Source organism: Pseudopodoces humilis, chromosome 1, assembly GCF_049639895.1.
Source record: "Pseudopodoces humilis isolate 2021_Gansu_Grassland_sample_001 chromosome 1, ASM4963989v1, whole genome shotgun sequence".
Taxonomy (NCBI): Eukaryota; Metazoa; Chordata; class Aves; order Passeriformes; family Paridae; genus Pseudopodoces; species Pseudopodoces humilis.
The window spans coordinates 31,412,732-31,428,937 of NC_142200.1; the positions used below are offsets into that span (position 1 = coordinate 31,412,732).

A 16,206-nucleotide genomic window follows, 5' to 3' on the forward strand; every position below is an offset into this window, starting at 1 on the left:
TGCTCGTGCGTCCCGGTGAACGATCCTGCGGGCAGCGTTCCCCGCTCAGCCTCCATCCCCGCCGCGGTACTGAGCGCGGGCGGGAGGTGGCGTCCCGTAGGCACTAAGGACGGCGTTTAAGGCTGAAACGGGCAATCTTGCCTCAAAAAGACGCCTGGCAGCCCCACCACCGCAGATCTCGTTCTCATCCTCCTGCAGGAAAGGCTGGGCCTGGTGGTAGAGCGGTTCCTGCCCTGCCCGGGACACAGACAGTCCGGGACACAGCCCGTGCTCGGGACACAGCCTATCCCGGGACACAGCCGATCCCGGGACACAGACCGTGCTCGGGACACAGCCCGTGCTCGGGACACGGCCGATCCCGGGACACAGACCGTGCTCGGGACACAGCCGATCGCGGGACACAGCCGATCCCAGGACACAGCCTATCCCGGGACACAGCCCGTGCTCGGGACACGGCCGATCCCGGGACACGGCCGATCCCGGGACACAGCCCGTGCTCGGGACACGGCCGATCCCGGGACACAGCCCTGCTGGGCGGAAGCAGTTCCTGATGCTTTTACCTCAGGCACTCGCTGGACACCCCGGCGCTCGCATGGCGGTCAGGCACAACGGCGGTCGTCCAAATGCGGGGTCCTGACGGAGGTCAGGGCCTCGCCTGCGCGGGCGAATGAGCTAAGAGCGCGCCGCGCACGCGCACCCCCCTCTCTTCCGGCGCTGACCATGGCGGACAAGGAGTGAGTCCCGTTCCGCCTCTGGCATCCGCCGCCATCCGCGGCCGCCGCGCCGCCTGACCCCTGCCTACACCACCCCCGGGGCCGCCGCGCCTCCGCCGGGGCTGCGAGCGGTGGGAGGGGAGGGCCCGGCGCGGCGGAGATAGAGCTGCCACCGGCCCGGCCCTTCCGCAGGCGGCGGCTGCGGCCGCCGGCCTTTGGCGGGGTGGGGAGGGAGAGCAGCACCCGAGCGCCGTCGCCGCCGGGAATGTGGGGCCAGGGCGGCGAGTTCCTCCGGGCTGGGCGGGCGGGCAAGGCTGTGTTGGGGGCTGGAGCAGGGAGTGATTGTCCGCCGGGCTGCTGTAGGCGGTCGTCAGGGTGATTGTGGCTCTATAAATGCAGTTCTGACAAGTTTTGTCGCGTCTGAGAGTTTATAATCTGCGGGACAAGAGGGAACGGGGCAAAAAACGATGTTCAGGGAGTTAGGTCTGAAGTTGAGGAGGAACTTCTTTACCGTACGGATGACCACGCACTGGAACAGGTTGCCCAGAGAGGTTATGGATCAACACTGGGGGTGTTCAGAACCATCCGGCTGCAATCCTGTGCCCTGTGCTCTGGGATGACCCTACTTGCGCAGGAAGGTTGGACTAGATGACCAGCCATGGTCCCTTCCAACATCACCCATTTTGTGATAATCTGAGCACATTGAAAGTCCTGTGAAATAAATTTCACAGTATTTCCAAATAAGCTTTTCCTGTTCGAGCACCTGTTGAAATGTGCATTGATCAAGGAGAAGTTACCTTGAAACAAATTTGTTCTATTACCAATTGTAGCAAAGTAGGACAAGTATTTGTAGTTATGGTTGTGTGCAGCTTTGGTTGGTCTGTAAGGGTTTCTTGTCTGGTGTAAAATGTGAATGGTGCAGGTTATGCACCAGAAAATCACGCAATTAAGTCCCAGGGAACTGTCCTGGGATGCTCTCCCAGGCCAGGGAAGGAACAGTGAGGATGACAGAGACGAAGTGACATAAGGTAGTGAGGTCTGTGCATGTGTTGTGTTTGAGACTCTTAGTGTTTGTCATATGTAACATCATTAAGTTTCTTTCTACCAGCTAAAAGGTTTTATTTCTGTTTTCATTTAGAGTAAAGAAGGTGCCCTCTGTGCCCGAGAGCCTGCTGAAGAAGCGGCAGGCCTATGCGGTCATGAAAGCCAAACGGCAGAAGAAGATTTTGGCTATAAAAAAGGTGAATATTCTCTGATCCCTTGACCCAGGCTGCTTATTTACTGCAGTAGCAGCTGCTGCTACTATTGATGTGATGTGGTACAGAAGTTCACAGTATATTGATGTTTTCTTGATGTGTTGGACTAAAACATGCTTTTAGTGGCCGATAACAAAGTTCCGGGCTGAGTTAAAGTGTACAGCTGTCTGTAATAACGTTGAAGTTAGTCTTGTACGAGGCAAGAGGTTATAGCCTTTGTGAGGGGGAGCTTGATGTGTGATCAGAGAATCCTAGAACTGAATGAGGTTGGAAGGGACATCAATGATCTAGCTCCAACCCCTGTGCCATGGACTGGGACACCTTCCACTAGACCAGGTTGCTAAAAGATCCAATTCAGTCTGGCTTTGAACATGGGTAGGGTTGGCCCATCCACAGCCTCCTGGGGCAACCTGTTGCAGTGTCTCACCACCCTCACAGTAGAGAATTTCTTCCTTATATCTAACCTAAACTTTCCATTTTTCAATTTGTACCTGTTACTCATTATCACCACAGTACTGAAGAAGAGTCAGGAATGATGACACTGGTTGCTGTGTCCAGATTCTCTGAAGCATCACTGAGGGTTGTTCTGAGCTGTGTGATACTGATCTGTGTTACTTGGGGGAAGTTCTAGAATGTGGCATGATACTTGAAGGTGATGTTCACGTGTTGCAAGGCATTTTCTAATTTAAGCAATTTCCAATTCATCGCAGTACCGCAAAGCACAAAGGAAGCTCATCTATGCAAGAGCCCTGGCTTACCACAAGGAGTACAGGCACATGTACAGGCAGGAGATCCGTATGGCCAGGATGGCCCGGAAAGCTGGCAATTACTACGTCCCAGCTGAGCCAAAACTGGCATTTGTGATCAGAATAAGAGGGTAAGGTTGCATACAGGTAACATACAGGTATAAGTAGTTTTATGTTCAAAAGTACTGAAGCTGGCTTTCCTGTTACCTCTCTGTTTTGAGGGCTTTAACAAGATAAAGCCTTCTGCCAGTGGCTTGAGAAGTTGTTGGTAGATATTGTACGTGCACTTGAGGTATGTTTAATTAAGGGCTAAATCATTTTGCTGCCTACTATCTTTAGGAATCCCTGACTTTCAAGAAGACAAGGCTGAAAATACATGCAGACAGTTATTCTTTCTCACCTTTAACTTGATAAAATTGCACATCCCTATTCCCAAACATTATGCTGAGCTGTTCTTCAAGTGTTTGATTTATTCTACTTTGGTAAAGTGTTACAGAAAACTAAAAAAAAAAGTGTGATTGGAAGAATTATGTTCAGGACAATGCAAGACTAGTTCTAAATTGTTTCAGTATAATACTTAATTCAGTTATTTTTGTGGAAATAGATGTCTTAACTTTATACTGAAATATATAGTAATAGTAAGTTAATTTACTAAGTTTGTTTTGTGTAATTCATGAAATGTGTTTTCATGTGGTAACAGTGCTTCTGTGATTTGGGGTCTTTTTTTAACCTCATACCTAGTGTGTCTGAGATGTTGATAATTCTCTTTTCCAGTACCAATGGTGTCAGCCCGAAGGTTCGCAAGGTTCTGCAGCTTCTTCGCCTTCGGCAGATTTTTAACGGCACCTTTGTCAAACTCAACAAAGCCTCTATCAACATGTTGCGGATTGTTGAGCCCTACATTGCCTGGGGGTGAGTGAAAGGCCCAGTTGTACCTAATCAGGTACAAATGTTGAGTGGGTTTTGCATTTTGCTATGCTAGACTTGCAGGGGTTTTTCATCTTCTGTGTGCTTTCCCATCTTTGAATTGAAAACATGGTTGAGGCACTGCTTTAAAGGTAATGTCTGCTAGATATGATTGCACTCTCATACTGGTGTTCTTGGGAACTTGGCGTGGGATTTGCTTCTCTGCTGCTTTTGTGTTTGCATGTGGGACATGCTGAAATGATCTTTAGTTGTTTGGTGTTGCAGTCCAAATCAGGGATGTTAACATTATCCCAAAATGTGGCTTGCAAAGACTTAAAATTCTCTTTTTGAATGTGACCGTTTCAGTTACCCCAACCTAAAGTCTGTGCATGAGCTGATCTACAAGCGGGGTTATGGCAAGATCAACAAGCAGCGCATTGCTCTGACCGACAACCGCCTGATCCAGAAATGCCTTGGTAAATTCTGCTGAACAAAACGGGAAGCCAGCTGCTTACCTCAGGGTGACCAGTGCTGAGCTGAGCAACTGTCCTTAAGTGTCACTGGAGTACACTGGTGTTTAGTTATGATCTCTACTTGTGTCTTAATTGTCTAATACAAAGCATGCTGGAAGTAACTTCCATCATAAAGTATTGAAAACAGGTGTAAAGAGTCAAATTTTAGCCTTTGTAATGTTAAATGTAACCTGCTTTACCTTTATGGGATCAGTAGATCTTTGAGTAACTAAAAAGTACTGTAGCATGAAAGAGTCATCATAGCTTTGAACTTTAAGACTTTTATATTAGACATTTTGTCTTTAACTTTTATGATCCGGTAAACAGACTTTCTAAACTTGTTAAAAGAACTAGGTAGTGATCAGTGTATTCAGTAGAAGCAAAGTGTGTTGAAAAGTTGGGGTATGGGCTGCTCTGGGAGGGTCCCTGCTCTTGCAGTCATGCCAGAATGAGTGAAAGCGACCACTCAAGTCTCTCCCTTTTTTTGGCACTCGATTTGCATTTTGCTTCAGATTAGGCTGTGTTGTGCGTGTTTCTTTTCCTGTGCAGTGGATTAACATCCTAAAGGTACATGTATTCTGTTGTAATCTCTTTTTAGCACTGTGTTTTACGAGAGTTAACTTGTAACATATTGCTGAACACTCCGGAAAGGCATTAAAGAAACATGCTGTAGCATTATTCAGCAGCCTAACTTACTAGCTAGTGAGTTTCTCCGAGTTACAGATTGCAGTGGTTTAGGTGTATTTAATCTAGTGTTTCTCCGAAGAGCAGTCTGTTTTCAGTAAGTGCAGGTTGTTTGTTGTTGTTCCTCACTGCTGGCAGCAAATATTTAACAATTGAAACTGATGCCTCTTGCCAAATGTGCCATCTAAATGTTGACTTGGCTGCAACTAACCCATTTTAATTGGAAAAGTCAGTCATTCAGTCTCATGACAGAGTGAGTGGTTTCTGACTTCCTGAAGTTTATCAAAGTAAGTAGGGATGACAGTAACAATGTGATAATTTTTAGTTTGTTATTGACCAGTGCCTCTGAAGTCTTTCTGAAAACTGTGTCTGCATTTTAGGAAAGCTTGGCATCATCTGCATGGAAGATGTGATCCATGAAATTTACACTGTTGGCAAGAACTTCAAAGTTGTGAACAACTTCCTTTGGCCCTTCAAGCTATCCTCTCCTCGGGGTGGAATGAAGAAGAAAACGATCCACTTTGTGGAAGGTGGGGATGCTGGTAACAGAGAAGACCAGATCAACAGACTCATAAGGAGAATGAACTAATGGTGAGATACTGCCCAGGGCAATCAACTGTTCAACTCTGCAGGCTGCCTCATTATTTGTCAGACATTCAAGTTTAATAGATGCTCACTCATTCTTGGGTGGTACCTACAGTGTAAAGCTACTTGAACAATACAGTGTTCTGGTTTTGTTTTGGAAGTCTTACTAAAGCTTAAACATTTGGGAAGTTAAATTGTCCGTGTAGCTGATCTATTTAGGAAATACAAACATTACCAATAACTTGTTTTAAAGCTTTTTTTGGTTTTATGTTCGGAAGCCTTGAGATCTCAGCTTAAACTTTCAAGCCTCATTATGTCCTCTTAATATGATCGAAATCTTGTAATTGCAAGTACCATGTTTTTTTTCATGTTTTCTAGAAATACCTGATTAGAACTGGTCTAAATTTTCAGCTTGATCAAGCTTCAGAATGATTCATTTAAAGCTCTCATGTATAGTGACCAAGTTGGTAATTCTGAAAGACTGATTTGCCCACTTGAGTAGAATGTCCTTTAGAAATGTGGTTTATTAACACTTAAAATAATTTAACAGTGACAGCTGAGTCCTGAAGGTAGGATCTACTCCAAACAATGTCTTACCAATTGTTGTCACTCTGCTGTTCTGCTTTAGTGAGAAGTCTGCCATTCAAAGCCAGCACTTTTTTTTCAGAGTTCTTATACTTTGCTTTGCTTTTTAGACACTAAACTACATTCAATGTTGCCCATATTTTAGTTTCAGTCAATTATATTTTTGGTTTGACTGGTATGCTGGAATATAAGAAAGCTTGATTGTGTTAGGGTGTTTGGAAACAATATCAAAGACCAATTTTCCCTAAACTAATTTCTCCAAAGTCAAAATGGTTTTTTTTGGTTGGCTTGTTGGGATTTGTGTGGGGTGGTTTTTGTTGTTTAGTTATTTTTTGTATGATTGGTTTTTCTTTTGGATCAGATACACAGTTTACTTACAAATCCCTAGCTTCAGAAGATTGGTTCATAAAAAATGGATAGTGTTGTGACTTTACAGTTCAAAATAGGTGCAGTTGCATTTGGATGAGTTCTCAGAAATTAAAAGTTTCTGAAGGGAAAGAAATTTTATGTTGTTTTGTTCTCTTTTCCCTCAAGTCTTAAAAATAATCTTACAGCCAAGGCACAGCAAATTGAGCTCATTGGGGTCTGCTTTCTGTCCAAGGAGCTAAAGAAGATCTAGGAAACACTTTCCATTTGACTGACAGCATTAATTCTTGAAGCTTTTGTTGTAGGTTGATAATTTCCTCATTCAGGCTCCTTGCATGTTGTGTTATCTCCCATTTGTGAAGTCAGCAGAGTTTTAAACCACTGGTTACATGGCATGTGGAAATTCCAACTTCAGGAAAATAGTTCCTTACTGGGGACAGTGTTCTTGAAAAGCCTTTTAGCTCAGCTATGGAAAGATGTTGGTAACTCTGAGAAGCAGAGTTGCTGTAACGTTTTGTGCCTGGGGTGATGTTAAGTTACTCCCACTACTATTCTTCTAGAAATTTTGCTGCTGGTGCCAGAAACTTGGAAGTTCAGAATTGGCAGACATGTCCTTGAAGTTAGTGCACAACCAAGGCTGAGGAGGACTATATGCTCCTGTCTGATTTCTGAGCATGATGTTGTTTTTAATGGAAACACTGCAGCTTTTCTGTCAGTGTAGATTTATTTTTTTTTCCATCTTCCCTGCTAAACATCAGATCTATACTGGTAGTGTTGTTTTCAGGAGCTTTCCTACAGATGGGAAGCTTCTAGTTCACTGTTGCAGTAGTTGTAAATGCCTGCAAGGGTTGGTATGTTGGCTCAGAAACAAGGGCTGTCCATTCATCTCGTTGCACATGTTTTTCACTGGACTTGTAGCTCAGCATCCCATATAAGTGGCATACATTAGAGCTCTACTTTCTTTTAATTTGGGAAGTGACCTTGCAGTTTCTTATTTTATGCTTATAAGCAGTTATGCTTCTCCTGCAAACTAAATCTAAGATACCCAATTCTTCTTGTCTCTTCAAGTATCTTTTCCTGCTGTTGTGAATAGAGTGCATGTTTAAAATTCAAGTAGCCTACATGTAGAAAATAGAAGAATGTTGTAGTTTCTACCAAGGCCATGGACAAACTGGAGTAGTAGGTTCAGGTGACATACTGGCAGTACTCTCCAAATAATGTCATTATGAAGGGCTGTGTAACTGAAGAAGAGTATTCCTCTTTCCTATAAGGAGATCGTTTCCTGCTATTTGACTTTATTTCTTATTCTGTTTGTGACTTATTTCTTAAATTATAGTCTCAAGTGAATGAAAAAAATAGACTTCCAGTACTGATTCCTTTGTAAAGACTGGGAAGAAAGAGCATAGTACTTGAAAGCAAATGTTGTCAATCAGTATTGGCAGCATCCTGAATTTCATCAATTTTTCAAGCAAACTTTAAAGGAACTGGACCCAAGTTGGCTTTTTTGCTTTCACTTTTGTATGTAAACAGTCTCTGAAATTTGCCAAAAATGAGAGTGCAGCAAAAGTTAAAATGTATATAATGTCTTGGCATGTCTTTAAATATCAAATATAGGTATCATTGGTTCAAGGTAGAAATGTTTATCCTGTTAAGTCTGGTACTTAAAATCTTTGTTTTCAGTAAAGAGCTGTTAATGTAAAACTTAGTTACAGTGTGTGAGACTACCACAGTCTTAAATCCAGTGAAATAAAGTGAGTGTTTTCAGCCAAAATTACAAATTGTAAAAATGTATTATTTTTTTCATGTGGCCAGAGTTGTTTCAGATCTACATGTGCCTAATGATACCTTTTTCTTTTTTGCTTTGCAGGTAAAGATGCCCAGCTGCAATATTTCAAAGTCTGGTCTGTTAATAAAACAATCTTGCACAAAACAGTCTGTTGTCTCGATTGGTCTCTTTATTATGATCCTCTTCTGAAATGGCAGTGTTTGTCAGGTTCGGTTTGGAGATGTGTTTCAAAGAGCCATAGTTTGAAATAGCAGTATGTAGATAACTGCTTAACCTTCATTTGGAGGAAGGAAATACGGAAGGATTTGTGCAGGTAGCAGGTGAGGTTTTGAGTTGCAATAATAAATGACAAACTGAGCTGTGTGCTGTTGAGTGGGCAGGGTTCCTGCTTAGTTGTAGTTTTTCACACCAGGAAGTTGTGTGAAAAATCTTCTAATGTAAAAAAGCAAGTGTAAATCTGTTCTTAATATCTTCAGATTAGACAATCATAGAGTTGCCCAAGTTGGAAGGGATCCGAAAGATAAAATCTAGTTTCAATGCCCCTGCCATGAACACCTTTCACTAAACCAGGTTGTCAGAGCTCCATCCAGTCTGGCCTTGAGCACTTCCAGGAATGGGGCATCCACAGCTTCTCTGGGCAACCTGTTCCAGTGCCTCACCATCCTCACAGTAAGGAATTTCTTTCTAAAATCTAATAAAATCTACTCTCAATTTGAAGCCATGGCCCCTTGTCCTGTCCCTACATTCCCTGGTAAAAAAGTCCCTCTTGATCTTTATTTTAGGCTCCCTTTGGCTACTGGAAGGCCACAATTAGGTCACCCTGAAGTCTTGTCCAGGCTGAATAATTCCAATTCTTCTAGCCTTTCCTCATGGGAGAGGTGTTCAATTCCTCAAATATTCCTAATGACCCTTCTCTGGACTTTCCAATAGGTTGATGTCCTTCCAGTGCTGGGGACCTCTGAGCTGGATAATTACTTCCAGCTTTGAATATCTTCAGGTATTTTTTATCAAGGAAGCATAAAATACTTAAAACAGTAATTTTTTTTTTCCACTTTCAAAGTAATTACTCAGTTTAACTACAAAATTTGCAGTGTTAGGCTGCAGATACTGGAAAGTGGAAGAGCACAGGATTTATGAGGATATGAGCAGTTGCTGATAAATGTGTAGGTGTAGCAGAGAGCAGATTAGAAAGCCAGGGACTAGTAAAGCATGTAACTGCATTCAAACTGATTTCTCATCTTGCAAGCACTTTACTGGAGGAGTCTTAGCTTGCTGAGGCATTTGGTGCAACAGATCAACAGGTTGTGTCTCTGACTGAAATGTTTTTTCAGGTCAGGTACAGGCAAGCTGTATTAAAACCACCAGTGAAGGATCTCTGTATAAAATTCACTGTCATTGATTTATGTGCCAAGTTCTGCAAGAGCTTATTTCTGCAGTTTTATTTAAACTTAACAACAATGCTGATTATTAAAGTTTCTCAGAAGCTAGTTTTTAAATAACATGGAAATTTATGATGGCAGTTTAACTAAGAATAGTTGAGTCCTTTTGTGAATGTGTTTGGACATTGGCAAGAGAGCTGTGTCAGTCACTGGCTCAGTGTTTCCAGCTACTTGAATAACACAGTTCTAGAACCCAAACTAGTAATTCCCCTATTGCAAGCCAAGCTCCAAAATGTAGTAACACACTGCTTGTGTCTAAATACAAAAGTACCAACACCTTAGTCCATTTAAGCTAACTGCACTAAATCAGAAAAAATTAGCGTTTCCTTACAGTTATTCAGTGCAAGTAATGGGGGACTACGTGCTTGAAAGGTTTAATGAGTTGGAAGCCATAAAATTATTTAATTAGGCATCTTCATAAAGTGACTGATAAGCTGTTTTATGAGGAAGAAAAGCATTTTTGTAAAGTTGCTGGATCAAGGGAAAAATTTTATGGTGAAAATTACAATAATCACTTTGCATAATTAATGGAATTGATTTTATAAGAGTACAGTCTTACTTCAGTTTAGAATTGCACCAATGAGCAATGAATTTTGCATGTTGGGGGTAGATGTACCCAAGAAAAGTCTGTTGACCTTGGTGTCCCTGTTTATTTGTTGCAGTTGGGAGTTTGTCCACTACTTCCCTACAGCATTTTCACTTATTTTCCTCTGACTCACACATGTGTTCTAGTATCTTAACAGACAAGCATTTTGTGAACATAATGAAGCCATACAAATGGATCACAGACATTGTGTGATAGGTATAGGGCATTAAATACTAGCTCATTAAATTAATCAGTTCTGTAGGACCTTGGTTGTCTGGTAAGAGTGCCCTATAGGTTTCAGATTTTGTTTAAAGGAGTACATAAACTAAAGCATTAGTGAAGAGAAAGTTAATTTGGTTTTCATGGTACTTAAGCAACTCATTTTTCTTGCCTGCCTCTGAAATCCTCTTTCAGATAACAGCTGCAAAACGTTAGTACATAGTGTGGAAACTAGTAGTAAAGTGTAGCTCTCTTTGAGGCAGTAATTTGGTTTAACTGGTCACCTTTTATAGGATAGCTCTCAGGATTTTTGGTGTTGCTTTTCAGGCATGTCCCATAGTAGGTGTTTACAGAAACAGCTCACAATCTGATAGCAAAGGTCAGAATTTGCACTAGAAATGTGGCACAGTCTACTTACTCAATGCATGCACTTTGGAGCATCTATGAGGCAATTTAAGTTAAAAATGTAGCAGACAAAGACAATCCCTAAACAAAAAATAATTCAGATCCTTTGTCAGTATTCTATGATAAAGTTCAGGTTCTTGGAAACATTACTCTTTCACTGTCCATGACTGCCAGCTGCTGACACGTTCTGAAATAAAATTTCTGTGAACTCCTCTCCTCTTTCAGAATGACCAACATCTTCCTGTTAGTTCCTCAGAACTAAAGCCAGAAGCTTTACCTAATAGCTATTGGAGAAGCAATGGGAAACTGAAATGCTAACAACTCAAATTTTTCAGGCAAGCTAAGGTTTATACACTTTACAGTTAATTGATATGCCTTTCTTTGCTGGTGTCCAGCTCATACAGCCTGTTTCACTATCACCAAGTGTAAAGTCATACATCTGGAAACTGAATGAGAGCCCATCCCAAGGATCAGTGTTTTGAGAGAAAGTTCGGAGACATGATGGATAGTCAGCTGAACATAAGCCCCCACTTGGCCAAATGCAGTTCTTGGATGCATTAAAAAGAGAATATCAAATGGTATGGGGGAGGCAACACTACTTTTGTTCCAGTAGTGCTTACACTAGTGCCAAATGCAGTATCCAGTTCTTGGGCCAAAAATCAAGCACATGCCTTGTAACACTTACAGACTTGACTTTAAAGGCAGACATGGTTACAAAATGAGTATCTACCTATAATTGCCTCCATGAAGAAAAGTAGTTTGATAACAGAGAATTCTTTGATCTAACAAAGCTATAATAGGATGAAATATCTTGAAATTGAATCCAGACAAATGTTGGGCTTTAAGCAAACAATGTTAATGGAACATAATTAGACACTAGAACACTTAACCAGTGGTGTGCCAGATTCTTTGTTAGTGGGCATTTCTAAATAGAAGCTTTGTTTTTTTTTCTTTCATTAAAGCATATGCTATATTTCTAAGAATTTGTTGAGGGCAGTCCTGGTGCCTTTCTTGCTCAGCAGAAATTACTAAATGCAGGCCCTTCAGGTACTTGAGAGGTACAAGTTGGAGCCTTGTTTTAAGGTGTCTGTCCACCCAGAGTGACATTCAGAATGGTGGCGGTGAGTGTTACGCCCTTCACAAGGGAACTTGGACTACAGAGTCCAAGTGTAGCGCACAAAGGGGCGAATCACATAAACCTCAGCACAAGCAGGGCTCAGGAGAGAGATGGTAGGACTTCATACACCTCTCTGGGCTTTGCTGCTTCTGTCTATTTGGAATCCAGATCTGGTAGCTCTCTCCTAAGAACTGGGACCCATGTGGTGTTTCAAGAATTGAGTAGGGCTTACTGTCCAGGTTGAGTTCTCAGCAAGCAGCATGGTGTTCCTGCTTCATCCATCGGGTTTGCTTACACTTAGGCAATGGGTTTGTTCAAACCATTCCTCCTATGTCCCATTTTTCAAAAGACTGTCCTTTCCACAGAACTGTAGGTGAGAAAATCTCAGCATGTTGCTCCTTATTGAAGCTGCACCAAAAGTCTAAGGCAGGCAGATCGAAATTTTAGTTTAGATTAGGAAACTGCAGAGCAGACAGGTACAAATCTGAAACCAATCAAGTTTAGAATCAAATTAAATTCACATCTCCCAAATTCCAGGCAAAATGTTCTGCTTAACTAGTTTTGTCAGGTCTAAGTTGTAGTGAGAATTTCTTTGTCTTCCTGGATCTTTTACATGATTATGTCCAGTTTCTTATGCTCCCATTCTTGGCATTCTTGATTTTTTCTAAAAGCTATTTGTACTACCAGCCTGTTGTGGGCATTTTAGATCCCCAAACCATGCAGGTTTAGACGTAAGTAAGCTTTTACATGTTGCAGTTTTTCTGAAGCCTGAAAAAGTACTGAGCCCATGAAGTACAAGTGCTAGGAAGTAGGATGTTCAGAAACAACTTTCTACACGTAGCTTTTTAGTCTGTCTTTAGATGATCACACCAGCCATTTCTAGCCTAATTGGTGAAAACTAAGTACTTATGATCTTGGCCATCTTGCAAATAAGAGCAAGTTTTTGAAGTAAGTCCCGAGCTGTAAACAACATTCCCCGATTTATTTTTTTTAAGATAAAAAATCTGCTTTTGCGGTTTTTGCAGTCTGAATACTGCTAAGTATTTCTTCATATAAAATTTTAATTGCAGCAAATATCTTTCATGATGGAATAAGTAGGTACGTGGAGGAAAACAATGAAAAATAAGGGCGTGTGCAATCATAGGGCCATGGGGTGTATATAGGGAGGAAGACACATGCAAGGTGTATGGTAGAAGAGGAAAAGGGAGCAGAGGAGGTGTAAGCAGCACTGTAACTTCACTTGCTTAGCACTGTTTTGGTAGTCCAGAGGGGCTGTAAATCCAGTCTAACTAGTCAGCATGCCACATGCTTTACATGCTTCCCACCCAGAGCTGCTCTGGCAGACAGAGCTGTGTTGAACAACTTAACCAGTCCTTGGAGTCTGCCTGGAGTGTTGGATGTCTCCTGGTGAGTGTGTGCTGCCCAAGCCCTGCAGCACTGTCATGGAGCTCTATCTGTGGCACATTTCCACTCTTGCTGCTCCTTGTTAGGGGCTGTGCAAGGATTACCTCACTGACATGTCTGATGGCAGCTCTTATCCACAATATTATGCTCTTTATTGCACTATAAAATCCAATTGAAGATTTCAGGTCCTGATCACCCCAAATATCTCATGAATAGAATAACACAGTAGTACCTCATAATTTCAACACAATGCATGTTTAATTTTTTTATAATACTGTTTTTCAAATGTCATTATTACAAAGCTTCCAGGATAAAAAGAAATAAGATACAGTGAGCCAAGACAAGTAGGAAAATGGGATTCAAGGAAGGCTCTAACCTAGTTTTAATCTGAAAAACAGGCAGAGGTTTTTCAAGCTTCTTTTGCCAGGTATAATTTAACAACTGTATTGTAAGAGAATATGTTTAACTAGTAATACTAGCACCTTTTTTATGTCAATCCTAATTTTCTACATTTAAATACTTTTTTTTTACTCTGAAATGCTTTTTAAAAATGTTGATATTCCCTCCTACTACTGAAATACATGATATGAATGGTCTTCTAATATACACATATATGCATGTTTTGTGTCAGAATTGAAAGTGCATAATCACAGAATCATAGAATAGTATCATGAGTTGGAAGGGAGCTGCAAGGATCACTGACTCCTGGCCCTGCACAGCACCATCTCACAGAGTCACACCATGTGCCCGAGAGCACTGTCCAAACACTTGAACTCTGTCAGGCTGGGGCTGTGACCACTTCCCTGGGGAGCTGTTCCAGTACCCAAACACCCTCTGGGTGAAAACCCTTTTTCTAATATCCAACATAAACCTCCAGGCCATTCCCTTGGGTCCTGTCACTGGTCAGCACAGAGAGAGATCAGTGCCTGCCCTTTCTCTTCGCCTCATGAGGGAGTTGTAGGCTGAAATGAGGTTGTCTGTGTATACTCAATAATTTTCTGTGACTGAGATGGGTTCAAATTCACACATATAATTCTGCAGCAAAAATTACCCACACTTCTGACAAACTGAGTTTTTCTGAGTAATGGCTATACTTTCTTTTGAAGTCAGCATTGCATATGGTTTGAATTATCCTACTGGCTTGAGTATCTTTTGGTCTATAGACATCTATCATGGATGTTAAATAAATTTAGACTTGATATAAATACAGAGATTCCTTGCCCTGCCAAAATGTGCTTTACTGTGGACAGGCACAGTAAGAGAATTGTAGGAGACAATTTTGTCTGCTGCAGTCCTGCAGGACTGAGCTTGTAGTAATGCTTTAAATACCAGTTTGGGTACCTATCTGCAAAGGGAACTGTGTCCAGAGCCATGTCTGAGCAGTTTCAGCTGGAGTAAGAGTTGGTCTGGACCAGCAGAGGAGAAATATTACTGCATTACTCCCACTTAGCTCTGCTCTTTTTCATTTGTTCAAATGAACAAGACCCTCTTTTGACCATCACTCACTACTTGATTTTTTTAACTTAAATTGGCTTAATTTCTTACAGGGTTTACCCCTGTGTTTTGTGAAAAGCTATGAAAAAAACATGGTGTGAAAATGAATTCCTATCTATCTATCTATCTATCTATCTATCTATCTATCTATCTATCTATCTATCTATCTATCTATCTATCTATCTATCTATCTATCTATCAATCTATTTATCTATCTATCTACAAAAATTTCTATCTCTTACCTTAAATGTTCTTTTAAATAAGCCAATTCTTCACTATATAAGTAATATAGATTAATAATTTGTTGTGTCAGAGTAACAAGCAAAGACTTGAGATAAATTTGCAGTTTTTGTTCTGGATGCTGTACTAGCACTTTCTGGAAGACTGTTTTGCTGAAGGAACTATAAACTAAGGTAAGCAGAACTTGTAAATCAAGTGATGGCACATACATGCGATCTTTAAAATATAATCTTCGTGAATCGTGTTACATTAAAAACATAGATATGCAGTTAGATTTCAATCCACTTTTTGCTAAATGCCTTGATTACTACCGGTTTTGATCACTCCCTTGTCACTTTCTTTTTTGCTTTCACAAAGCATGCATGATTGAGCAAAATAGGCTATTTTTGCATCGGTTATACTTTTCAGAATTCAGATTTTGATTCTTGTGTTTAGTTTCTTCTCATGTTTTCAACCTGAGTCTTCCTGAACCAATATTTTGCAACGGGAATGAACTTCTAACTTTTGCTCAGAAGCTGAACTTTTGAAGTGAATATATTTTTTTCTTCAATAGTAATCTGCTATTCTGAAAGAAACCAAATAAATATATTCAGTTTTTCTTCCTATTTTTTTAATGTGATGTTTTTTAACAATATAGATAAGGGTAAGTGGGTAACAGTTGCCCTACATGGGAAATGGAGGGAAATTTGTAGGCATATTCCACGTATCCCTGAAGAAAAGCTGGTCATTTCTCTGTCTGGGAGTCAGAATGATGAAATTATTCCTCCACAGATTATTTTTCCCAAGAACTCCTGTTACTTAGCCATCTGCAATGTCTGCTCTTGAAGTGCTGAACTTAAACCTGTGTGTTTGTAGTACAGAAGTGCTATGAGTTGCTTCTGGGTCTTTAAGACCTTCAGGACCCTATCGAGATGCAAAAGTTAGTGGTGGTGACAGCTCTATCAGACAGAAAGGCTCCTGCAGTAACATGCCATGGAAATGTTCCTCCTGGTAACACCCTTGTACAAAGTTACACATTGCTGAGGGCTATTGCTCTAGTGTGTTGAAACCATTTTGTTTTAAGCAATTGTGCTTAAACTGAGGTCCAACAATACTACTATTTGTTACATGAAATTTCATTAGAATTGCATCCAGAGCAGGCCTCAGTTGGGAAGAGAAAATAG

At 41.2% G+C, this 16,206-nt stretch overlaps 1 protein-coding gene across 1 annotated transcript; it reads left to right on the forward strand.

The window, feature by feature from the left end:
- The first annotated feature begins 627 nt into the window (after positions 1-627).
- RPL7 (ribosomal protein L7) lies at positions 628-8,285 on the forward strand. Its single transcript, XM_005517094.3, has 7 exons — positions 628-734; positions 1,852-1,954; positions 2,680-2,846; positions 3,490-3,627; positions 3,988-4,097; positions 5,198-5,408; positions 8,221-8,285. Exons 1-6 carry the CDS (start codon positions 721-723, stop codon positions 5,404-5,406), a joined length of 741 nt encoding a protein of 246 aa, XP_005517151.2. The 5' UTR covers positions 628-720; the 3' UTR covers positions 5,407-5,408; positions 8,221-8,285.
- The last annotated feature ends 7,921 nt before the right edge of the window (positions 8,286-16,206 follow it).